Source organism: Stigmatopora nigra, chromosome 17, assembly GCF_051989575.1.
Source record: "Stigmatopora nigra isolate UIUO_SnigA chromosome 17, RoL_Snig_1.1, whole genome shotgun sequence".
NCBI lineage: Eukaryota > Metazoa > Chordata > Actinopteri > Syngnathiformes > Syngnathidae > Stigmatopora > Stigmatopora nigra.
In genome coordinates this window covers 6,737,583-6,757,930 of record NC_135524.1, presented here as the reverse complement: position 1 = coordinate 6,757,930, position 20,348 = coordinate 6,737,583, and the positions used below count along the sequence as shown (strand labels likewise).

Sequence of the window (20,348 nt, the reverse complement as noted above, 5' to 3'; positions counted from 1 at the left end):
AAGAAAAAAAACCTGAAATATATATAAAAATAATCTAATAATACAATATGACTAAGATTTATTTTTAAATCCTGAAATCTATGTGTATAAAGGTCACTCTCAGGTCCAATTCAACAAAATACACTTGCATGAGCCATTATTTTTTATTGTCAAACTAAACATGCCTTCTTAAAACTGAAAACATTTTGCTGAACATGTTAAAGTGACATTTGTGACACTCAATGTCAAAGTCAAAAGTAAAAAAATTCAGGTAGAAAATTGGCCCATTTTTTTAAAATCCAAAATAGTGTAGTGCACTCTGCATATTCCAAATTTTACATTTCAGCCTTACTCCAAAATTATTACATTTTGAATATTGTACACAATGTGATTATATTTTTGGGCAACCAACTATAACGAACATTTTGAGCATCTTTACAGTCATGTAAATAAAAACTAGTGAGGTGTATCTCCATCATGGAACATTTTGAGCATCTCTACACTCATGTAAATAAAAACTAGTGAGGTGTATCTCCATCATGGAATCTAATAAGACACTAAATAAAGGTTTCCCAATGTTGACATTTGGACTTTCTCTAATGCAAAAGTGTATGCCCCCATTGTTGATGTCTTTTACACCACAGACAAAATCTTCAGTTTTGCTCACAATGCAAAGACCCTAAAAATAAATAAAAACAACAACCAATGATGACTTGTACCTCAAAGACTTCAAGTACGCATAAATCATGAGACCACAGTCCCAGTATATAGAACATACCTGTGAACTTAAATGTTTTTCCATATTTTTCTAACATTTTTTGATCATTTCAAATTGTGTATGCCGTAGAACAACTTTTGTACAGGATTTTTTTAAGTCAGTTTGGTTAAGAGAAGGAACAAATTCCCTTTAGAAGGTCTCCTCTGCGGTTGCCATCCTCTCAATGGCCGCCCAGTCGACCTCGCTGAGGTTGCCTCCGCTCTCTGACAGTTTGTCCAGCCAGTCCATAGCCGCCACTCCTTTGACGCCGCCGTCACACTGGTGAATTCCATCACCTTGGTGTGTGATAAGATGGTCCTCGTGGGCCCTTGGATGCACTCTCGAAACAGAAGTCCCTGATGAGAGCGTAAGACATCATCGTGAATGCATTGCATCTGTAAATGGTTTGCCTCGCTTGACTTCTTCTGCAATTTTGTTGCGTTACGATAAAATGTGTGGTCAACTGCGAGACTGCATAAAAGGCAGGTGTGTGCAGCTTTCCAAGATCATTTCCAAATGACAGAAATTGCAAGATCTTATGTGAGATGCTACCTTATCAATTTTATGATACCTGGTCGTTGTGGTAGCTCATGGCTCCCGCTGTTTTCTGAAGGTCTTCCAGGGGCTTCGGCAGTCCAAGGACGCCGCTGGGCTTGTGTTTGGCCCTGGGGACGCTTTAGACTTTCATCTTTGCTGTAAAAGCCCATAGAGAATATTTGAAATCCCTCAAACTCAGGAAAAATCTAATCTGACATTGATCTAATCCACACCTGCCATCTGGATGCTATCAAAGAATTTCTAAATGGAGGTTATATTATATAAATTAGCCAAAATGTGTCTATAAAACCCGGCAAAATTCATGAGCCCTCGCTCTCAGAACAGTGTTTTGGAAACATATTGGTATTAGAGTTTAGTTGTATGTCCCTTTGAATCATTAGTGTTAGTTAATATGTGTGAGGGGGAAAAAGTTACGTTACCTCTGATTTCCAACAATAGGGGGAGCAGACGTGGACCTTAGAACGGGAACATCAATGACTACACAATTAGAGCCGGTAATAGGCTTGCTGTGAAGTTTCTCTGCCAATGAGGTTGCGTCACGGAGCCTCTGGTTGAATTGTTTCAAAATAATTGCCCTGTCGAGCCAAAAAAAAAAAGGAAAATATTACATATTATTTAACATAAACATTCCTGTGGTCAGAGAGAGAAAAAAAACTACATGTTTAAGTGACAGGCCCAGCCAGGTTATGAGAAAATTGCAACACAACTTACTTTTGCTTTTCCTGCGTGATTTTTCTACCAGTTGCTTGGCTGGTAGATTTCTGTAAAGCAGGATAAAGATCAGTTACTAGATAGCTACATCAAATGTGGTGGACTATTTTTGACAGCAAGTGAAAGACTGACTGATGTCCTGGAAAATGGCTGGATCTCCCTCTCACGAAGGCTGGCTCTCTGTTTTTGATAAACAGAATGTCTCTCTCTCTGCTTGGATTTCATCCACATCCTCAGTTCCCGTCTCTCGTCATCCTCGTCAGGATGCGAGCGCCTCGGGGAAATCTCCTGTTGCTCATTCCTGCTGTGTCAGAGTCAAATTGTCCTTCAGCTCCTTCATCCTGACAAACTACTCCATCAACGAGTGGAAATCGTACCTGCAGTCGAGCGGGTATAATGATGCGTCCAGGTCAGTTTGGGAAATATAACCTTCTCGAACCAAACCTTCCAGGATCTCCGCTGTATCCGACATCCCTGTTTGGTCCAGACTCTCGTTACCAGTCCTGAAGACAAAACACACGGAAAGACAGTGTGGTTAAAATTTCAATATATATAAAGTTGTTAAAATAAGCTGTAACAAAGCTTCAAAAACATGGGTAAATATCACTAAATAAACTATCATTTGATCAGGGATGCGTATATTTTTGTATCAAGTGTGGGTGTGCTTCTAGTTGACACCAATTATGTTCTAATGTTTACATCCCAAACAATAATGAACAAGAATTAATGGAAAATAATAATTTGAAGCCACATACTCATCAAATGTGTCTGATGTTCCAGTTGGCATGTGATCTGGAGGAAGAGAACATTATTACAACATGAAGTCATTGAAGCAATTTAATAAGTTTAACTCGGGATGTCCCTGATCCGATCACATGATCGGCACAATTAGGGGACTAGCATCGAGGTCGAAAAATGTGATCGGGACATCCCTACATTTAACTCATTGAGAGACAGATACTGTACATCAAATCCATTTGAACTGGCCCATTCTGACTGGGAGATTCAAAATGGGAGAGAAATATGTCACCGTCAATGGCACTCAATGAGTAAATGGCAAGTAGCACATTAAATAGCTAGAAGAGCAGCTATGGGGTGCCACGCATTATTGAAAAAAATCTCATGAGGTTGAGTTTTTACTCAGGTTCTGGTGAACATGACGTGGCTGAGAGGACGACGGATGTGGAACTGGGGTGTGGTAGACATTGCGGAACACGTCTTCCTTGTCCTCCTCTTCCTCCTTGACAATGTCATGTTCCGATAGAGCGTGAATTTGAGGCTGTGAGGCTCCTTAGAAGCAATCAAGAAGCAAAGAAAATTAAAAACAAAGAGGTTTATGCTTAACTCTTAGTATGTTTGTGTCTTTTGGAAACTAAACATGCTTTGTGTGACAACACATAACAATGACAACAATGAAGGCCTTTGATTTAAAAAAAAAAGAAAAAAAAGTTTTTCTTACTAATTTCAGGAGGGTTCTTTCTCATACTGGTGTGAGTGTATTTCGGCTGTGATTTGGGCTTTTCCGCTGGTAGGGACAGTCTTACGGTTTTTCTTACAGCAGGCTTCACATTTGGAGGTGAGGCTGGGCAGACTTGTTTTGGCTTGTGGTACTACAGGAGAACAAAAACCTGCTTTAGTTTCTGAAATTAATTTACATGAGTATGCAGCAATGTACCTCCTTTTCCATTTTAGACTTTGGCAAGTCCTTCTCAAGACAGTCGGCAATGTTCTGCAGCACAGCCAATTGGGAATCCAGCTTGGACAAGTGGGACGAGAACCAGACGGAGGCAGTTTGAGAGTTGTGATGGTTGGGTATGTCTATTCTCGGGGTCTTAGCGCCTTTGGAAAGCTCAGAGTCTGTTGAATCTTCACTGTAATGCACGTAGCTTTGCCTCAGTTCTCGATTGGGATGTTTATCACTCCTTGGGATCTTCGTGCCTGTGCTGAACTCAGACTCTGGTAGGTCCTCATAGGAGACTCTTTCTGGTTCCCTGTTGGGCTCAATGGTGGCCTCTTGGATCTCTACAACATAACAGTGGTGCTTTGAGTTAAATAATTCACTTGCATGAGCAACCTGGCATTGCAAATATTTGTACTTGAAATCAGCTTTTCTAATTGTAATGAAGAGAAATTAGATATTTAGAGTGGTCGAACCGACATTTTGTGGGGTTGGGGGTGGAAATTAAAATAACCACACAACCCATGCAAACTCAACACAGAAAGGTTTGAACCCAACTAGGATTGAATCATTCATTTCAAAACTGTGTGGCCAACATGCCAGGTCACTTTTATATTAACTACAATCAAACCAAATGGGATAATTGATGATATTTCAAATCCATACCTGTTTGAGAGACAATTTTAGGATTTTTATCATAGGCAGGGGGGGCACTCTTAATGATGGAGCTGGCGAGCATGTGAATTTGAGCAGGTGTGAGTACAGGAGGGATGGTAGAAGCGTCTTTGTTTTCAGTGCTGGAAGGAGGCAAGTCCCAACGTGATGTCTCCTCCTCGATGTCCAGGACACGCAAGTAGTTGCGCCCACGTTTATCCTGTCAGAAATTACATCAGTGTTAGTACATTACAAAACATTCTATCTTTTGTTTCCTAATGGTGGTGAACATTTTTCTTATATCTATTCATCATTCAACATTTATGTGGATTTATTGGTCTAGTATTTTACCAGGTTATTTTTTTCTTGTACTGGAGTGATATCCGCAAATGGAGTAGGGCTCTCTCTGTTCAGCTTCTCAGATGTGTGTTCTTCTACCTTGTCTGTAGAATTAATGGATGACTGTGACTGTGTGGTTGTCACTGCTTTGTCCAAAAGAATGGGAGAACATTCTGAAAAGATAAAAAAAAAAAAAAACAATTTACCATGTATTTATACCAGGAATTATGGCACATGTGAAATTAATTTAAACGGAAAAATACATAACACAGTGAATTCTAAACTGTAGGTTTCTATGTGAATGAATGGCCTTAAATGCAAGAAAAGGCTTACTTGGCTCTGTGTTGGTGTAAGCGTCGAAGCACTCCGGCGGGTTTTTAGACGTGGAAGCGAAGGCATGGAGCTCAGCTGAAGTCACTCTCATCTTGTCTAGTAACATGCGACCAGTCAACACAGGTGGACTAGTTCCCCGACTAGTCAACAGAGGTGGACTACTTCCCCGACCAGTCAACAGAGGTGGACTAGTTCCCCGACCAATCAACACAGGTGGACTAGTTCCCGAAGAACTTAGAATGGTCGCTGACAACAGAAGCAGCACATTGTCAACATGATAGTGAATTATATCCTAAAGCTAGTCTACAATCAACAATTTTTGTTACAAACCAGGTTGAGTTTCAGATTCTCGGGTGGGGATTATTTCTTCTGGGTCCTCTTGTGGCTAATCAAATATTAAAATTCATATTAAGAAGGTCTCCATTGTTTTTGGTTTGGGGGAAGAAAAAAAACGCTACCTTTTCTGTGGCATTGATGGATTCACTTGGCAGCTTTGTACTCAGTTTGCGTTCTCTTCTCTTTTGCCTGCAACCAGACAGTCAGTTAAAGGGCTATTCTGTGTAAAGTAGTTGTCAATATTACCCTTCAGGTTACTGCACCTTTTGCTGGAGGAATACGAGGTTCCTCGGTGTGTTTCGGCAGAATCGTTGACTCTGAGCAGCTGCAACCGAGCCTCTTCAGAGTTGCGCCTCACCGCCACCAAGCCCGCTAATTCCTCTAGGGAGATAAGGCGAGCCTTCTGGGAAGAGTGATGTGCTGGGATGGACATCTAGGGAGCACAAATTATTTGAAGCCTATTAAAGAAGTGGGAACTAACAATGTTAGAGTACAACTTAAAAAGTGGTTTCCAATTACCGTAGAAAAAAAAGAGAAAACCCATGCAAATTCCACACATTGAAAACCGACTTGGTATCGAACCCTATACCCCAGAACTGTGAGTCTGACACGCTAAACACTCATTCACCGGACTACTTAAAATTTAATTGATATTTCATAATAATCGATGCACAAATGGTCACTAAGAATAAATAATACATGCTCACCTTTCTTGGCTCAGTGTTTAAACATAAAAGCTGGAGTTTGGGTGATTCATTTACTGGCACTGTGGGGACAAGGAAAGGCTGGAAAGGAGAACGTGCTGGAGGTACTTTGGGATTGATATGCTGCTGCGGTGTGCCTGGATGAAAGTAGAGTTGACGATGGTCGTGGGCCGCCCCGGATGGGGGATTATGGTGATGAGAACTCCTTGTCGAGGTGGGAGTTCCTCGGCTAAACGGAAGGTGTCTTTTCTGGCCCAAAGGCACACCTCTTGTCTTTTGCTTGTCTCTCTTTCTACTGCTGTCCAGTTGGAGTAACTTGAGGCCAGAGGCTTGAGAGAATTTGTCTACATTAATATGACCACGAGGAGGCGCCGGTCTATTAGTATTAGTGGTGGTTAGAAGCCTTTCAGCTGATGGCGTTAAACTCCCCCTTTCCTGCAAGTAAACATCCGATGGCACAGAGAGGGGACGAAATTCCTGAAAAAGACAAAAGAAAAAGCTTGATGAGTTTGTCAAGAGACAATTGGGCAGAAATTCATGTTTACAGGCTCAATTGAGCGTGCGACTATTAAAATAAAGAGCGTCATCTAGCGTCATCTTTTAACAAACAGCCCCATTTGAAAGACGTCAACGCACAAGCCTTTTCTGACATTTTAGCAAAAGACGTTGCACAGCACAGCTTTGAACGGAACTAATTGGGATAAATCATGCAGTGGATAATTGTGCACGGAGCTGACATCCTCATACTTTCAAGATCGCTTTTTGTAACTCGACCAACACTTTCCTTATTTGATCATATAAAGCACAACGCACCAAGGGTTTAGGTGGGTTAACAGCCTGGTTGATGCAAACAAAATGCATATAATAATACTTATTATTTATTATTATTAATTATTATTGAGTGACACTATGCATGTATAGTTTCAGATTCGCCATAAGTTTTTTTTTAAATCAATTACATGACTAGAAATATAGTACTTTTTTTAAAAGCACACATAATGCAAATATAAATCATTCTAAATAAAATAAATGCTTCCCAAAATAACAAGTTGCAATAAAAAGAAATATATATATTTTCTATATTTGTCTATTTTGTCAATTTTGCATTTGCAAGGGATCTTAACACATGGGGAATGAATAAAATACTATTCTATTTAAGACATCCAGACCTGGTTTAATACCTTGGTAAGACTAACAAATTACAAATCATAGATACAAAGGACTCAACACGAACCTATCAACTACTGTGTAGCAAAAAACATACCTGATATATGCCTTCTGCGCCACGAGAAGCAAAAGGAACATTGGCGACATGATCTGGTTCATGAGCACCCTGTCTCGGATTCTGGGAGACATACGTGGGTGCAGAGGCTGGTATAGATTGCGGATTGTTCAGTTGTGGATTTGGCATATGGATCTGTAATTGAGACACTACAGGGGTGTGCGCAGATTGTGGATTATGTTGAGGTGGCACACTTGACATGAAAGGTGAAGGAGGCACAGGAGGATGCAAGGGGTTGACGTCGCCTTGAGATAAAAAGGAATTCTGTTGGGCAAGTTGCAGGTTGGAAAATGAAGCCCCCAAAACATCCATCAGACTCATGTAGTTGATGTTCTGAAACACAAGTCCAATATTTAGATTGGCATATAAGCGTCAACGCACCCATAGAGGCAAATCAGGGAGAGTTGTTACCTGGACTAGTCGGTATAAATCTTCACCCAGACGCTGTTTCATTGGCTGAGCATGAGATGAGGATGACTGGCCAAGGCCACATGGGTCAGGGGGAGGAACATTGGGTGTAGAAGTTTGAGGCTGGAAACCTGTATGGTCTTGGAATGTGTTGGAGTAAAGCCTTGATTTTGAATGGGGGGCTTCTGTGTGGAATGACACCTGAGGCTGGACAGGAGGAGGAGATTGAGGGATCGAACCAATCGGTGCACAAGTCGCTGGATTGCTTTCGGGTTGACTGAAATGACAAGAAAGTTGAAAGTAACAATGATTGTCAAGTCATACCATCATCGGCAAGAGTTAAAATGTAATATTTCAGATGGAACATTTAGACAGTAGATGGCAGATGGAAACCTGTTGGTTATTGATCATGAAAAAGTTTGGGCGCTCCTTAAAATGTTAACATTTTCCTTTCTAAATCATCATTGTATGTCTCAGCTAAATATATTATGTCGAAGAAAAACTGTATAAATTCAGTGAAAAAAGCCTGACTGCTATAGAAAAATACTGAGGCATTATTTTGGCAAAATACTGAAATAGTGATGTAATTTTGATGCTGACCACACAATCAATGATTAACAAAGCAAAACCATGAAAAATAGCTACAACAAATGCATGAATAACTTACTGAGATATACAGTTGGACTTTTCTCTCAGTTCTTCTAGCTTTAAACTCTGAAAAAAAGACATGTTATATTGATGCTCATGCAATTATTATGTAATGTTCAAAATATGCCAAAATCTCATCTAATTTGGGAGATATTCGAGTCATGAAACAACAACTTAATCACTGAGCCACACAATTCTGTGAGTTTAAACATTTATGTATCATGACTCACGATTACATTCAATTAAATATAGGTTAAACATGATTAGCAAAACATGCAATTCTGTTTTTAATCTAACACTGTCCGAACTTCTTTGGAAACAGGGTTCTAAAACAAATATGAAGTAAATCTGAGATGAGTCGTTAACTTTGTAAAAATCTGGTGGATTGGCACAAAATAACCCATACATGTACTGTTTAGGAATAGCCACAATAAAGGATTTATATCTACCGCTTGAGGGGAATGAAAGTTTTCAGACAGGATCTCGCTGGAGAGAGAGGATAACTGCTCCATACGCTGATCGCTGCTCTTGCCTTTAGAATAGGAAAAAATACATTATAATCATTTAGCATGTTTGTATACGGCTTAAAAAAAATAAAAATAGTGCCATGCCTTCTCTTTCTGGAGTGACATCCAAATCATCAAAAAATGGTTCCTGTAAAATAGCACTTGGTATCAGAGCACTTGCAGGAAGTTTTTCCTCATCGGGGAGAGACGTCCTTTGAGACTTATCTTCTTCTGGCTCATCTGTGAGAGAACAACTAAAAGAGATACAAAAAATAAAATAAATAAAAAAACAATATATATTCTCAGTCTCAGTCATCCAACAGTTTCTCATGCGCTGGAAAATCACAAAGCACATAAAGTCAAGGACACCTAAGAATAACAGAGGACAGGGTTCAATGATTCAAAAAGGAATTGAAATGAGGATAATATTGGCACTCTTTCATCATACTAGTCTTACCACACAAAACAAAAAAAACACTCACATAGATTGTTCTTCCTGTTGGATGACTTTCTCATAACCAGCAAAATAATTGTTAGCTGATCCGGGTTCACCGATCTCAACGTAGCTCTCTTTTTCCAGCGTCTTCTCTGCCTCGTATTGCAACACAGGGGCATTATTAGTCCATCGTGCTTTGGAGAAGCCTGGCTGAGGAAGATGCATAAACCTGCTCTCCAGCAAGGTCAATGAAGTGAGCAGGGCGGGCGCGGATGTTTTGACACGGATGACAATCCCATCCTGGCATGATTCCTCCATCTTTGGCTTCTTATTGCCAGAATGTCCAAAGAAGGCCCTTTTGTCCGCCCAGCGGAACATCCACTCCAAAAGTCGTCCCAGCACTGGGAAGCGGGCCTCTAATTTAGGATCAATAACCTGTTGAAGTTCTACATTACCTTCCATGACGGTCAAGGAGCCAAACGCCAAAGCGCTTTGATTACTGGGGGAACCGGAGCTTGCTTTTTTGCGTCTGAGGCTAAACAAACCCATTTGCCTCCCTGTCATAAGGTCATTCAGAGCCAACCCAGAGATGTTGTTTTTGGACTCAGAAGCATCATTCCAGACCGCCGAAATTTGCGACTCTGGGGTCGTACCGCCCTTCACGAGCCTGGGGCAGCACCCAGCTCGAAAAACCGGGAGCTCGTTGCTGCATTCTTTCTTCGCTGGGTGGTGGCCATCTTTTTGGCGGCGATGCATCGTGGTGAGCACGTCGAAGGTGAGCGAATGCAGCTCCCTTTCGCGCAAAGTGGTGCAAAAGGACTTAAGCAAGGGAGGCTCACTCACTTCACCAATGTCCTTCTCCAGCATGTAGCTGAGGAATAGCTCGAGGAAGGCAAGATACTCATCATCCTCTAGCTCAAACTCCCAGCTGCCAATAATGGGAAGGGAAGGAACCGATATATCGTATGTTGCCCTCTTTGTCAGAACTGCAGTTTTTGTTGTATTAGTGTTCAGGCCTCTGTAGAAGACAACACAGTAAACCATGGCATTAAAACCTTCTCCAATAATATATTTTTGTACATTTCCATTTTTCTTGAGGAGGAACCATACTTAAAATGAGTTAGATATCCCTACATTAATTGGATAGTGCCTACCTAGGTATGGATGGGATGCTAGAGTCAGTTGAGAGACACACAGATATGTTCTCAGTACTTTTCCTGTCAGAGCAGTCAGTTAAGTTGAAGTCCATCCCATGCTTGTCATCCTCATCTTCATGTTTTTCCCACAGATGGAGCTCCACAGGGGCCAAGTGTCTCAACAATCGACCCAGGTGCTTTCTTCTGAGCCTAAGTTTGTCTTGCATCAGACACTTCATTGATTTACCTCCTGGCTGTTTGTCATCCTCTTCTAGAAGACACAGAAGATGAGTGTTAATGCTCACTTTTTATATTCACTTTCAACTTTCTTTCATAAGAATGACTTACAGTTTGAGGGATAACTAATTTAAAAAAAAACATTGGCTCATATTGAGATGTTTCCTAATGAATGGGTTATACTACTTAAGTTAAAACAAAGATTTTTACCAAGAACGCTCATTTGCTTCAGATTTTGCCGTAGAGATTTATATTTCTCCCTGAGGGAGACTCTGACTGACTTCTCCTCCTCTGGGAAGGCAAGTACTAGCGTGTCTGCCACCTAGGAGGATAAACAATTGTTATTTTTTTGCAGGTGTAGAAGAAGGAAATACTGAGGATTAAAATATATATGTATAATAATAACCAAAGCAATTGGTGGCATTTCAGCCAACAGGCTTAGTAGGAGGTCCTGCAGAATTTCCTCGGCATTCAGGAAGTGAGAGAAAGGTAAATAGCGGTGGGCCCAGAGAAGAGCATCGGTGCACAATGAGCGCACTTGTGAATTATCACGGGCCTTTAAAAGATACAAATACAAGATACAGTTAAAAGAAATCAACACTCCATCCATAATGGATGTTACCTTTTGCATTCTGGCAGTCTGATATTTCCTGCAGGCAATAGAAAGCTGATCCCTGACATGAAGCATCCAACATAAACCACACAGCTCCCTGAAACAGACTTGTGGAAGAAAATTTGAGACAAAGACATTAGATGAGCTCCTATCAAATATTTTTCGCAAAAAAAAAATTCCAGTGAGCAACTTTTCCCAAGTATAGTGTTGCCTTCATCACACACCATGAATAAATTTTCCTTTTATATCTATTTTTTAAACTTCCACTATGAGTGGCATGAGCAGCCTTATTTATAAGGAGCCTCATATAATAAATGCCACCCAATTAATCTTAAAATAGCCTTAATATTTCAATCAATATTAAATAAACCTTTTTTTCTATATATGTATATATATTGCTTATTATTGTAGTGATGTCAGATTTATATGAATATGACCGGTGTCTTACTAATTGTTTGAATGCAATCAGCCTCCAGATATTTGGTGTGCCCTTGTCTGAAGAATCTACCATGGCTGACTAACTTCATCAAGTTGTCTGGGAGAACCTTTTCCTCTTGGGGGACTGATGGGTAAGGGTACCTGGTCTTAATCTTAAACAAAACAAGTAACAATTTTAATATGTCAAAATGAATACAAAACAGGACCTTTAAGTAAATCTAATGCAAAAGACCCTACCTTATGTAGAACGTGGCGGGCCCGCCGCAGGTTACTAACGTACCACTGAGCAGAAGAGTAGCAACAACGAGCAGACCTGAGCAAGAGTAGTATCCTTTGGAGTATCCCAGAAACGTTGCGCCGTATCACCATTTCTGCAAGCTGTCCTACTGTGGCCACGGGATCCTGAAAGACACACCGCATATAACTTGTGATTGAATGTAAGGTTTATACACTACACATCCTTTATAAAAAAAAATACTCCAATAAAACAATGTAAACCAATAAAAGGGAGTGGAATAAAAAACACTGGCTGTTTCTATAAAGTGCTTTACACATTTACATACATATAGTACATATGATACATTTGAGCTGAGATTTTATTAAAGGACCTCTGGCAAGCATGAGTTATTGTGGTGAGTACCTGTGTGTTAGGGGAAGGCTGAGGGCAATACAGAGGCGGTGATGGTAAATACAGTCCACTGTGCACCAAGGCAGAAAGTCCAGAGCACATGTCTTTGGCTGAATCCATTAAGGAAGTCAATGGTGAAGTTAAAATGTCCACACCAGCTATTACAGATGCTTTTAGGATTGCTTGAGCAGACTCATGCATTGTATCCAAGTCTTGACCTTCCACAGGGTCTAAGCAAACAAATAGACAGGTGCACTGAAAGAAAGGTTAACGTGGGAATGGGTGTGCTTTCAATAAAAATGTTATGATGGCCCTTAAGCACTAAAGTTTCCCCATTCTAGATTAATGACTGCACTATTTTACTGTGTGTATGCATCTTGGAATGTTCATAAACCTGTAAATCTTGTATCATTCACATCACTGTCCTCTTCCTTGTCAATATCCAGAAGACTCTGCAACTTTGCCTGAAAAATGCTTTCTGGGAATAAGGCCTTTGGAAGGTGAAACTCGCGTCTGTTGATCCTGTTTTTTAAAGGACAAAATGCATCTCAGTGATAGCGATGAAAAGACAAAACAAAAAAAAAAACACTATTGCACACTGACTTAGTGAAGTCCAAGTGGTCTGTACAGTAGTGCAAGTAAGCCAGGCTAATGGATGCTGCAGTCTTCCAGTCCCGGAGTTTGGAAGCCAGATAAGCTGTTTCGGGGAGCAGACCTCCAAGCAAGAGAAGGTCCACGGCGTAATTCACAGTCCACTTCTCTGACATGTTCTGCTGGCGAACTGCCCGAGCCGTTGCCTTCTGACACAATGGGACCAATCGTCCCATGTTTGAGGCTGCACAAGAGGAAAGTCATTTTAGGGTTATCTGCTATGAGAACAATTTTTTCACAAGGTCTCTTTCCTGTTTCAACCTACAAGCGTGAATCATTATTTTTACCCATTCAGTAAAATGTCTCTCCAAAACATTTTATGTACCTAATAAAATACTACTCTTTGTTCAATGTAACTAATCTGTTATGTTAACGATTTATCAAAGTGCTGATTATTTCATAGACAGTGCAACTTTAGTTCACTGCAAATATATTGCACTCAGGTCTCCAATTTGGCATACAAGTTATTGCGCCAATTTTTTTAAGCAAGTGTGAGGCATCATAAACACAGACCATGAGGTAGATGTAACGGAGGTAGGACAGCCACATTGTGTGCAGGTTGGATGTTAAGCGGCTGATTGGTGAAATAGGAAGCCATGAACCTCGCCAGAGTTTGAATGACAGCAACAACTGTGTCGCTGTGAAGGTTGGTCGGTAGTAAAGAGTCAGCTGTAAAAAACAAAGTTAGATCTTCAGCACATTATATAAACTGCTGCGTTTTTACATGTAAAAGGTCTGTCAAATCACTACTCAAGTTGTTGTTGTTGACATTTACTTTGAAGTCCTACTTCTCTGTCATTTGAGGAACTGATTGTCTTGAAACTTGGTAGCTTAGTAAATGGGCCAATCCTCTGAGCTTTATTTTAAAATGTTTTTGTATCAGGGTTGTGTAATTAATTGCAGAGGTATTAGCCAGTAGAAGGGAACTATCACTAAGAATGAACTTTGTCAGTCTAGAGCAGGGCTTCAAATTTCTGGCTTGCCACGCCCAATCATATTTACTCACCTTGCGTGCAATTTATCTGATTATTATGGTGTCCAGCGTTGTGCAGTGCCAAGTGGACCATGTGTTCTCCCACCTCCACTGCTTCTCTCAGATGGTATTGGGACAAGTGACTGTAAAGGAGAGCCAGACAAAGTCTTGTCTCCTGGAAGACACCATTAGGAGAACCTAGGCAGGATAAAAATATTTGAACAATTTTAGAGTATATACTGTAAGTCCATTCATGATTAAAAGTAAACATACTTTTTTTACTTTCCTCCCAAATTTGGGTTCGCCATGTATCAGTGCTGTGTTGGTACATGCCACAAAGGAAAAGTTCTTCACCTGAGAACACAATTCATATTCAAAATAAGGCTGCATGATACAAGTAGGAGGATTATTTGTATTTTTCTGTTATTGGATTGGATTGGATAACTCCAATCAAGTGGCACAACCGATTGCATACACAGTCAATCCCACCAATGTGACATTATTGGTTGTATTTGACATCCTTTTTGATATTAACATCATTAATTAAACCTTTTGACAGAACATGGAATTTCTATAAGATGTAGGAAAATATATGTTCTGAGAAAATTGGGTGTACCTTGAAATTTACAAGTGAAAATAGACATCCAATAGATAGGGTTAGAACCATTAAACTGAAATTCGGCTGCCTGCACTGTAAAGCCAGCCTTAGTTACAAATTACAAGTAGCAACTATAATATATTTGGCTTCTTTCTTACCTTTGTGATTGAGAAGTGTAGGACCATCCCCAAGACTCTCTCCTGTCTCCTGCAGAGCTGATTGAATGTCTGATATGATGACTAACAATGAGGCTTCATCTCCTCCCTCTGCTTCCTCATCCTCCTTTAAGCCTTTATTATTTTCTTTGTACGATAGGGCGAACTTGTAGATAGACTGCCACACTCCAAAGAGTCTGCAGCGCAAGAAAAAATAAAAAAATGAGAAAGCATGTTGCATGGAAGAAAAGTCTAAACATTACCTCTGCCAAAGCAAAATCTAAATTCCAAGTCATCATCTGATTATAGGGATTTACCTCACAAGTATTATAGATGCTTCCACTTCAATGGGATAGCAATCAATTTATGTAGCTAATGAGTTAATGTTGTTGTTTTTTTAAATGCTCAATTTGGAGAGTCATGTCTTCCACTGAACAGCAACGTTTAATATTCAAAATGTCAATCTCAACAAACCTAGGTAATCTCACCTAGGCAGAGGTCTGTTGTCAATTTTGATAAAAAGACAAACCTGCTAGATGGTCGCTGGGGTAGGAGCGGACGCTGATGAAAAAAAGCGGATTGATTTCCCCCATAATCCTGAAATAGGGGGGCATGGTGCACATCTGAGGTTAATAGCTGAGGGTCCTTCTCTCCTGATGACCAGATGTTTCTTTGCTCTAGGCTGTAGGTGTAATCAAGGACCTCAGAGGTCAGCTGGAGGATTAACACAGCTCTGGATAGTCTCTCCAGACAAGATCGCGGATAGGAGTCTGACGAAGGGGCTAGCAGCTGGTGGACCAAACGCTTACTTAGATCTACCACTGGCCCAAGGCCAGCAGGACCGTCCGAGTGAGCTTTGTCCCACGGAAGGAATAAAAAAAGCCTTTTGAGAAAGTCAAGAATACAAGATTTGGCAGGGATGCTCTTTCCAGAATGGGGTGAGCCGCTTGACATCAATTGGAATAAAGCATTAAGCTGTGCCACACAAAAGACGGTGTATTTGAGCAAGTGAGCTCGGTTTTCCACTGCGGCTCCTAGAGACATGCAGAGAGCCCAGACCGTCAAAAGCCCATTCTGGACCTTCTCAAGTTCCTGAATAAAACGATGCTTGGCACGCTCAGGGTCATCTTCGTCATATTGGTTAAAGTTGGTCTCAGTGTCTACAGCATGGAAAGTGTCAAAAAACTCTAGCCGTTCACTCTCTGACAGCTGTGAACCAGGTGGTGGGCCATCCATATTGAAGTAATCTTCAGGAAAGGACTGCAAAAATGACAAAAAACTTCAGCGATAAGGTGGGAGGTTTGGTAATGTTACAAGTTTCTAAAAAGTGCTTAAATGAGCTGAACATTATGGTATTGAAATGGATTGTATGTATTAAGGTAATTGTGTTTTTTAGGTATAGTTAGCTGAAAAATGTTGCAAAAGTTATTTTAACAGAATTTACTATTGTTACTTCAACATATGTTTATGCTTGGTTTCTGATTAAATAAAATATTGCCCTTTTCTTTATGCATTGTTTGTTTGGTGTGACTGATAACCCTACCTGTGATGCATCCAGAAGCTGGCAGGTCTTCTGAAGGTCCTTGCTGGTTTTATTCAACAGCACTTTTACCAGCATGGCAGGAGAAGGCCTGTTGAGGACCCTCAGTACGGTGGCCATGTAGCCGTCGGATACAATGCAGTACAAGAGACGGGGGTGCCACGTGACGGAATAGCGCTGCCTCATCTCATCCCGAGCCGATACACTGGAGCTGGACAGCTGGCTCTCTGCATTCTCGGTTGAAGGTCTGCTTGGTATATGAAGAAAATATATAAATATTTTTTTAAACTCACGTACAAAAAAATACACAAAACTGTGACATGCCCTATAAGAAAGACTAACCGATAAGTGACCAGTGGGTGAAGAAGGAGGAAGTGTTTTGGCCCAGCGTCAATTTGGCAACCAGAGGTTGTCAGTGTGAGGAGCCCACCAAGTCGAGCCAGGACAAGAAGAGCCCCTCTCTTCAGAACACAAGCTAGGAAAAGGCCATCATGAGACCAGCTTATGCTGCCGACCCAGTATGACCTGAATAAAAATGGAAAGAAGTTAGTTTTCATGTTACGAAAAAAAAATCCAGATCCTATAACGTTAGTCCACCTCGTGTATTTATAAGGAATTTGCTCCGCTTTACACCCGCATCTCTCAAGACCAATCGGTACAGAGACAAAATTCTGTGTGCTTATGTAGAGAACCTGTGTAGCCTGCGTTCAAAAGAAAAACATTTACATTACAGAGAAATTTACATATAAGAGGCTGAGGCATGTGTATATATACTTACCTTGGGATGCCGCTGGTTCAGGACAATGGCGAGCAGTTGTCCGTCAGGAGAAAAGTCCACCACCAGCGCCCCCCTGGACTTGACCGCTTGGCAGGGTGGAGTGAGATGTGATAGGGGGTACGTTTTGGTGGCCCATTGTATGCTGTATCCCAATGAGCTAATCCAACAAAAAATATTAATAAATTTCACTGGAATGTTTATGTAAACCATTACTCTAAATATGAAAATATTTACTCACCCAAACCTATCATGGTCATCAAGCCACTGAATTTTGAGGAATGTGATGTTTAGCTTCTTCCCAGATGTGAACACAAATGCAGATAAGCAGATATCACCTGTAGCCTGAAATGAAAACCCATCAATTATAATATTAGAACCACACACACAACTTCTAGGAACACAAATCTCACTAAAAACTACCAACCTGGCTCTCCACAAAAACATTGCACTGGGCTGCTTCTTTGTCCTTCGAAATGGGCAGAGGGTTGTCTTGCGTCGGTTTAATTTCAGACCATCGTCCATCTATTATGCCATCACGTGCTAAAATCAAATCTGCGATGTCTGTACATTCCCATAGGAGAACTCGCCCATATGTGTTGACCAAAAGGACTCGCGTCCCTTCACCTGACACATGGACCGACAGCCGTGCCGCTTTGCCTGAATAAAAGAATAATGATAAAACAAAACAGTTCTAATGTTGCATCAAAAACAAGAATTATAATTTTGTACATAAAAAGCAAAGATACTGGCCTACCTTTAGTACCAGTAATCATTTGAATGACTTCAGGGACTGCAGCAGTGGTCCTTAACAAGTCTTTGTCCATGTTCCATAAAAATACCTCACCAGATGTTAGAAGTCCACAGAACCACATCCCTTGAAACATACAAAAAAATGTTATTTTTGTCATAAAAGATACTTTTGATCCCTGACATTGAAATGTATACCATTGCGGGACGGAGCCATCGTCACCACGTTATTGAGAAAAGGATGGAGTTCAGGAGTTTTTTTCTTGGTGCGACCCGACACCATGTCAATCTTGCTGATCCGTTTATCATCGAACAGGAAGACGGACTCCTTCTCCTGTAGCAGTGGGGAACATTCAAAAAAAACAAATTTGAGGGATAGGAAAAATCGAAATAATTGGGTTTCAAAGGTCTGCATGCAGGGGTGACTTTGTACCTGTCCAAGCCAGCAAAACCGTGGCCATGGCTTCTTTCGTTTGATGCTGGACGACAAGACGACGTCTAGCTTTAGCTCCATGTTTGTAGTCACACGACATCAGTGTCTATCAGGAAACCATTCTTTGAATATTGTACAGAAAGCCACTGGAAAAAGATGACGATAATTTCCCATATTAATAAAATGACACGGCATACAATTCAAATGGCTGTGAAATTGCAACCCTAATTCCAAAAGTTGTAATGTTGTGTCACACATAAATAAAACCAAAATAAAATACAATAAAATACAACAAAATCCAATAAAATACAACAAAATACAATAAAATACAATAAAGTACAATACAATTAAATCCTAATCCTCATCCATCCTCATCCATCTTCATCCTCATCCATCCTTATCCTCATCCATCCTTATCCTCATCCTTATCCATCCTCATCCATCCTCATCCATCCTCATCCATCCTCATCCATCCTCATCCTCATCCATCCTCATCTGCATCCATCCTCATCTGCATCCATCCTCATCTGCATCCATCCTCATCTGCATCCATCCTCATCTGCATCCATCCTCATCTGCATCCATCCTCATCTTCATCCTCTTCATCATCATCATCATCATCATCACCATCATCATCATCATCACCATCATCATCACCATCATCATCATCATCATCTTCATCATCTTCATCATCTTCATGCTCATCCTCATCTTCATCCTCATCTTCATCCTCATCTTCATCCTCATCTTCATCCTCATCTTCATCCTCATCTTCATCCTCATCTTCATCCTCATCTTCATCCTCATCTTCATCCTCATCTTCATCCTCATCTTCATCCTCATCTTCATCCTCATCTTCATCCTCCTCATCATCATCCTCATCCTCATTTATTGATTATTTATTTGCTTGTTCTTGTTATTTGTGCATGTCATGGTTAGGTTTTCAATCTAATTATACTTGTATAATAACATCAGTCTACTTATTTATGTTGTTGACTACTTATGTGACTATATATACTTATACGGAGTTGGTAACCCCTGGTATGCGATGTGAGATAAGTAAGAAACTCAAAACCACTGTAATCGGGTTCACTGATCTGACCCAAATTGACCTCAGGGAGATGGCAGGTTTTTTGTCCCATGCATTTGCAGATTTTTTTACGGAGGAGTTAAGAGACAAAAACACAACAACCCGACGGTGGAGCTACGTGGGGCTAACTTCAGCATCATGGATAAAACGCTCCCTTTTTCTTAGCGATCGCTGACGTGGTCCCATCGTCACTTTCGTGATTGTAGTTGGCACAATTTAGGACCCTCATATTCTAAAAATATTCGTGTAATCCCTTTGTCAACTCGTTTTGTCATCCTTGACGAATACACGGTGGGGGTGACAGCTTTAGCCAGCGAGCTAATTGTAGAAAGAAAAGAAATCCGGGCAGTTTCGTACAGATCTGGCGTACTTACACGTTTTTTGATGAAATGTCGCGTTTCTTGAATGGCATCATTTTTGCTCAATCGCGTTTGAGTCTGTTTTGCTGTAGTTAAAATAACAAATGATTCGAAACTCCCTCCGTTGCAGAGGCAAAAAACTTCCCATGATCCTGTCGGGGAAAGCCGTTGCCGTAGCAACGCTTGACTTGCAACGTCAGTATTGACGCTTCATTTATTTTCTATTCGGCTTCATCAATTTTAATAAATGACTGACTGACCCTATTTGTCTTACGATTAATCTATGAATTGTAATATCATTAGTGCCTGCAAAACATGGGTGGTGGCAGTGAATACGTTAATAATACATTAACCTATTGACTAAATTGTTCAATACATTGTTATTCAGTTAGGTAGTATTAATAGTGATACTAGTACTATTGAAATATGATCATGAATTAGTTCATTATAGATTACCGTTTAATTTACTGCGTGTCCAATCCATTTAAACTATGAACCCCATTGACTTCAACAGGCACCCAAATATTCATATTAATATACATATTCATATTTAAATGGGTTGGACGTCACTCGCCGTCAATGGTGATCCAGGAGGGGGCCAGTGGAGCCCGTGTATACTTGAAATCAAACGTGATGCCACATT

The 20,348-nt window shown here is 40.5% G+C and overlaps 1 protein-coding gene across 1 annotated transcript; it reads right to left on the bottom strand.

The window, feature by feature from the left end:
* Window positions 1–124: 124 nt before the first annotated feature.
* On the bottom strand, window positions 125–19,867 carry cplane1 (ciliogenesis and planar polarity effector 1). Its single transcript, XM_077737763.1, has 47 exons — window positions 19,721–19,867; window positions 18,257–18,402; window positions 18,022–18,157; window positions 17,831–17,950; window positions 17,501–17,733; window positions 17,315–17,418; window positions 17,077–17,233; window positions 16,896–16,999; window positions 16,641–16,823; window positions 16,302–16,545; window positions 15,288–16,018; window positions 14,762–14,955; window positions 14,279–14,359; window positions 14,039–14,203; window positions 13,546–13,701; window positions 12,985–13,216; window positions 12,776–12,903; window positions 12,394–12,611; window positions 11,991–12,155; window positions 11,764–11,905; window positions 11,325–11,422; window positions 11,109–11,258; window positions 10,913–11,024; window positions 10,484–10,736; window positions 9,376–10,347; window positions 8,999–9,147; window positions 8,780–8,919; window positions 8,407–8,480; window positions 7,743–8,016; window positions 7,314–7,664; window positions 6,053–6,526; window positions 5,609–5,778; window positions 5,468–5,534; window positions 5,340–5,394; window positions 5,010–5,255; window positions 4,689–4,849; window positions 4,350–4,557; window positions 3,681–4,027; window positions 3,465–3,615; window positions 3,146–3,295; window positions 2,761–2,797; window positions 2,383–2,508; window positions 2,138–2,306; window positions 2,006–2,055; window positions 1,714–1,869; window positions 1,308–1,429; window positions 125–1,092 (listed from the first exon to the last, which is right to left on the bottom strand). Exons 2-47 carry the CDS (start codon window positions 18,335–18,337, stop codon window positions 887–889), a joined length of 9,042 nt encoding a protein of 3,013 aa, XP_077593889.1. The 5' UTR covers window positions 18,338–18,402; window positions 19,721–19,867; the 3' UTR covers window positions 125–886.
* Between the last annotated feature and the right edge of the window lie 481 nt (window positions 19,868–20,348).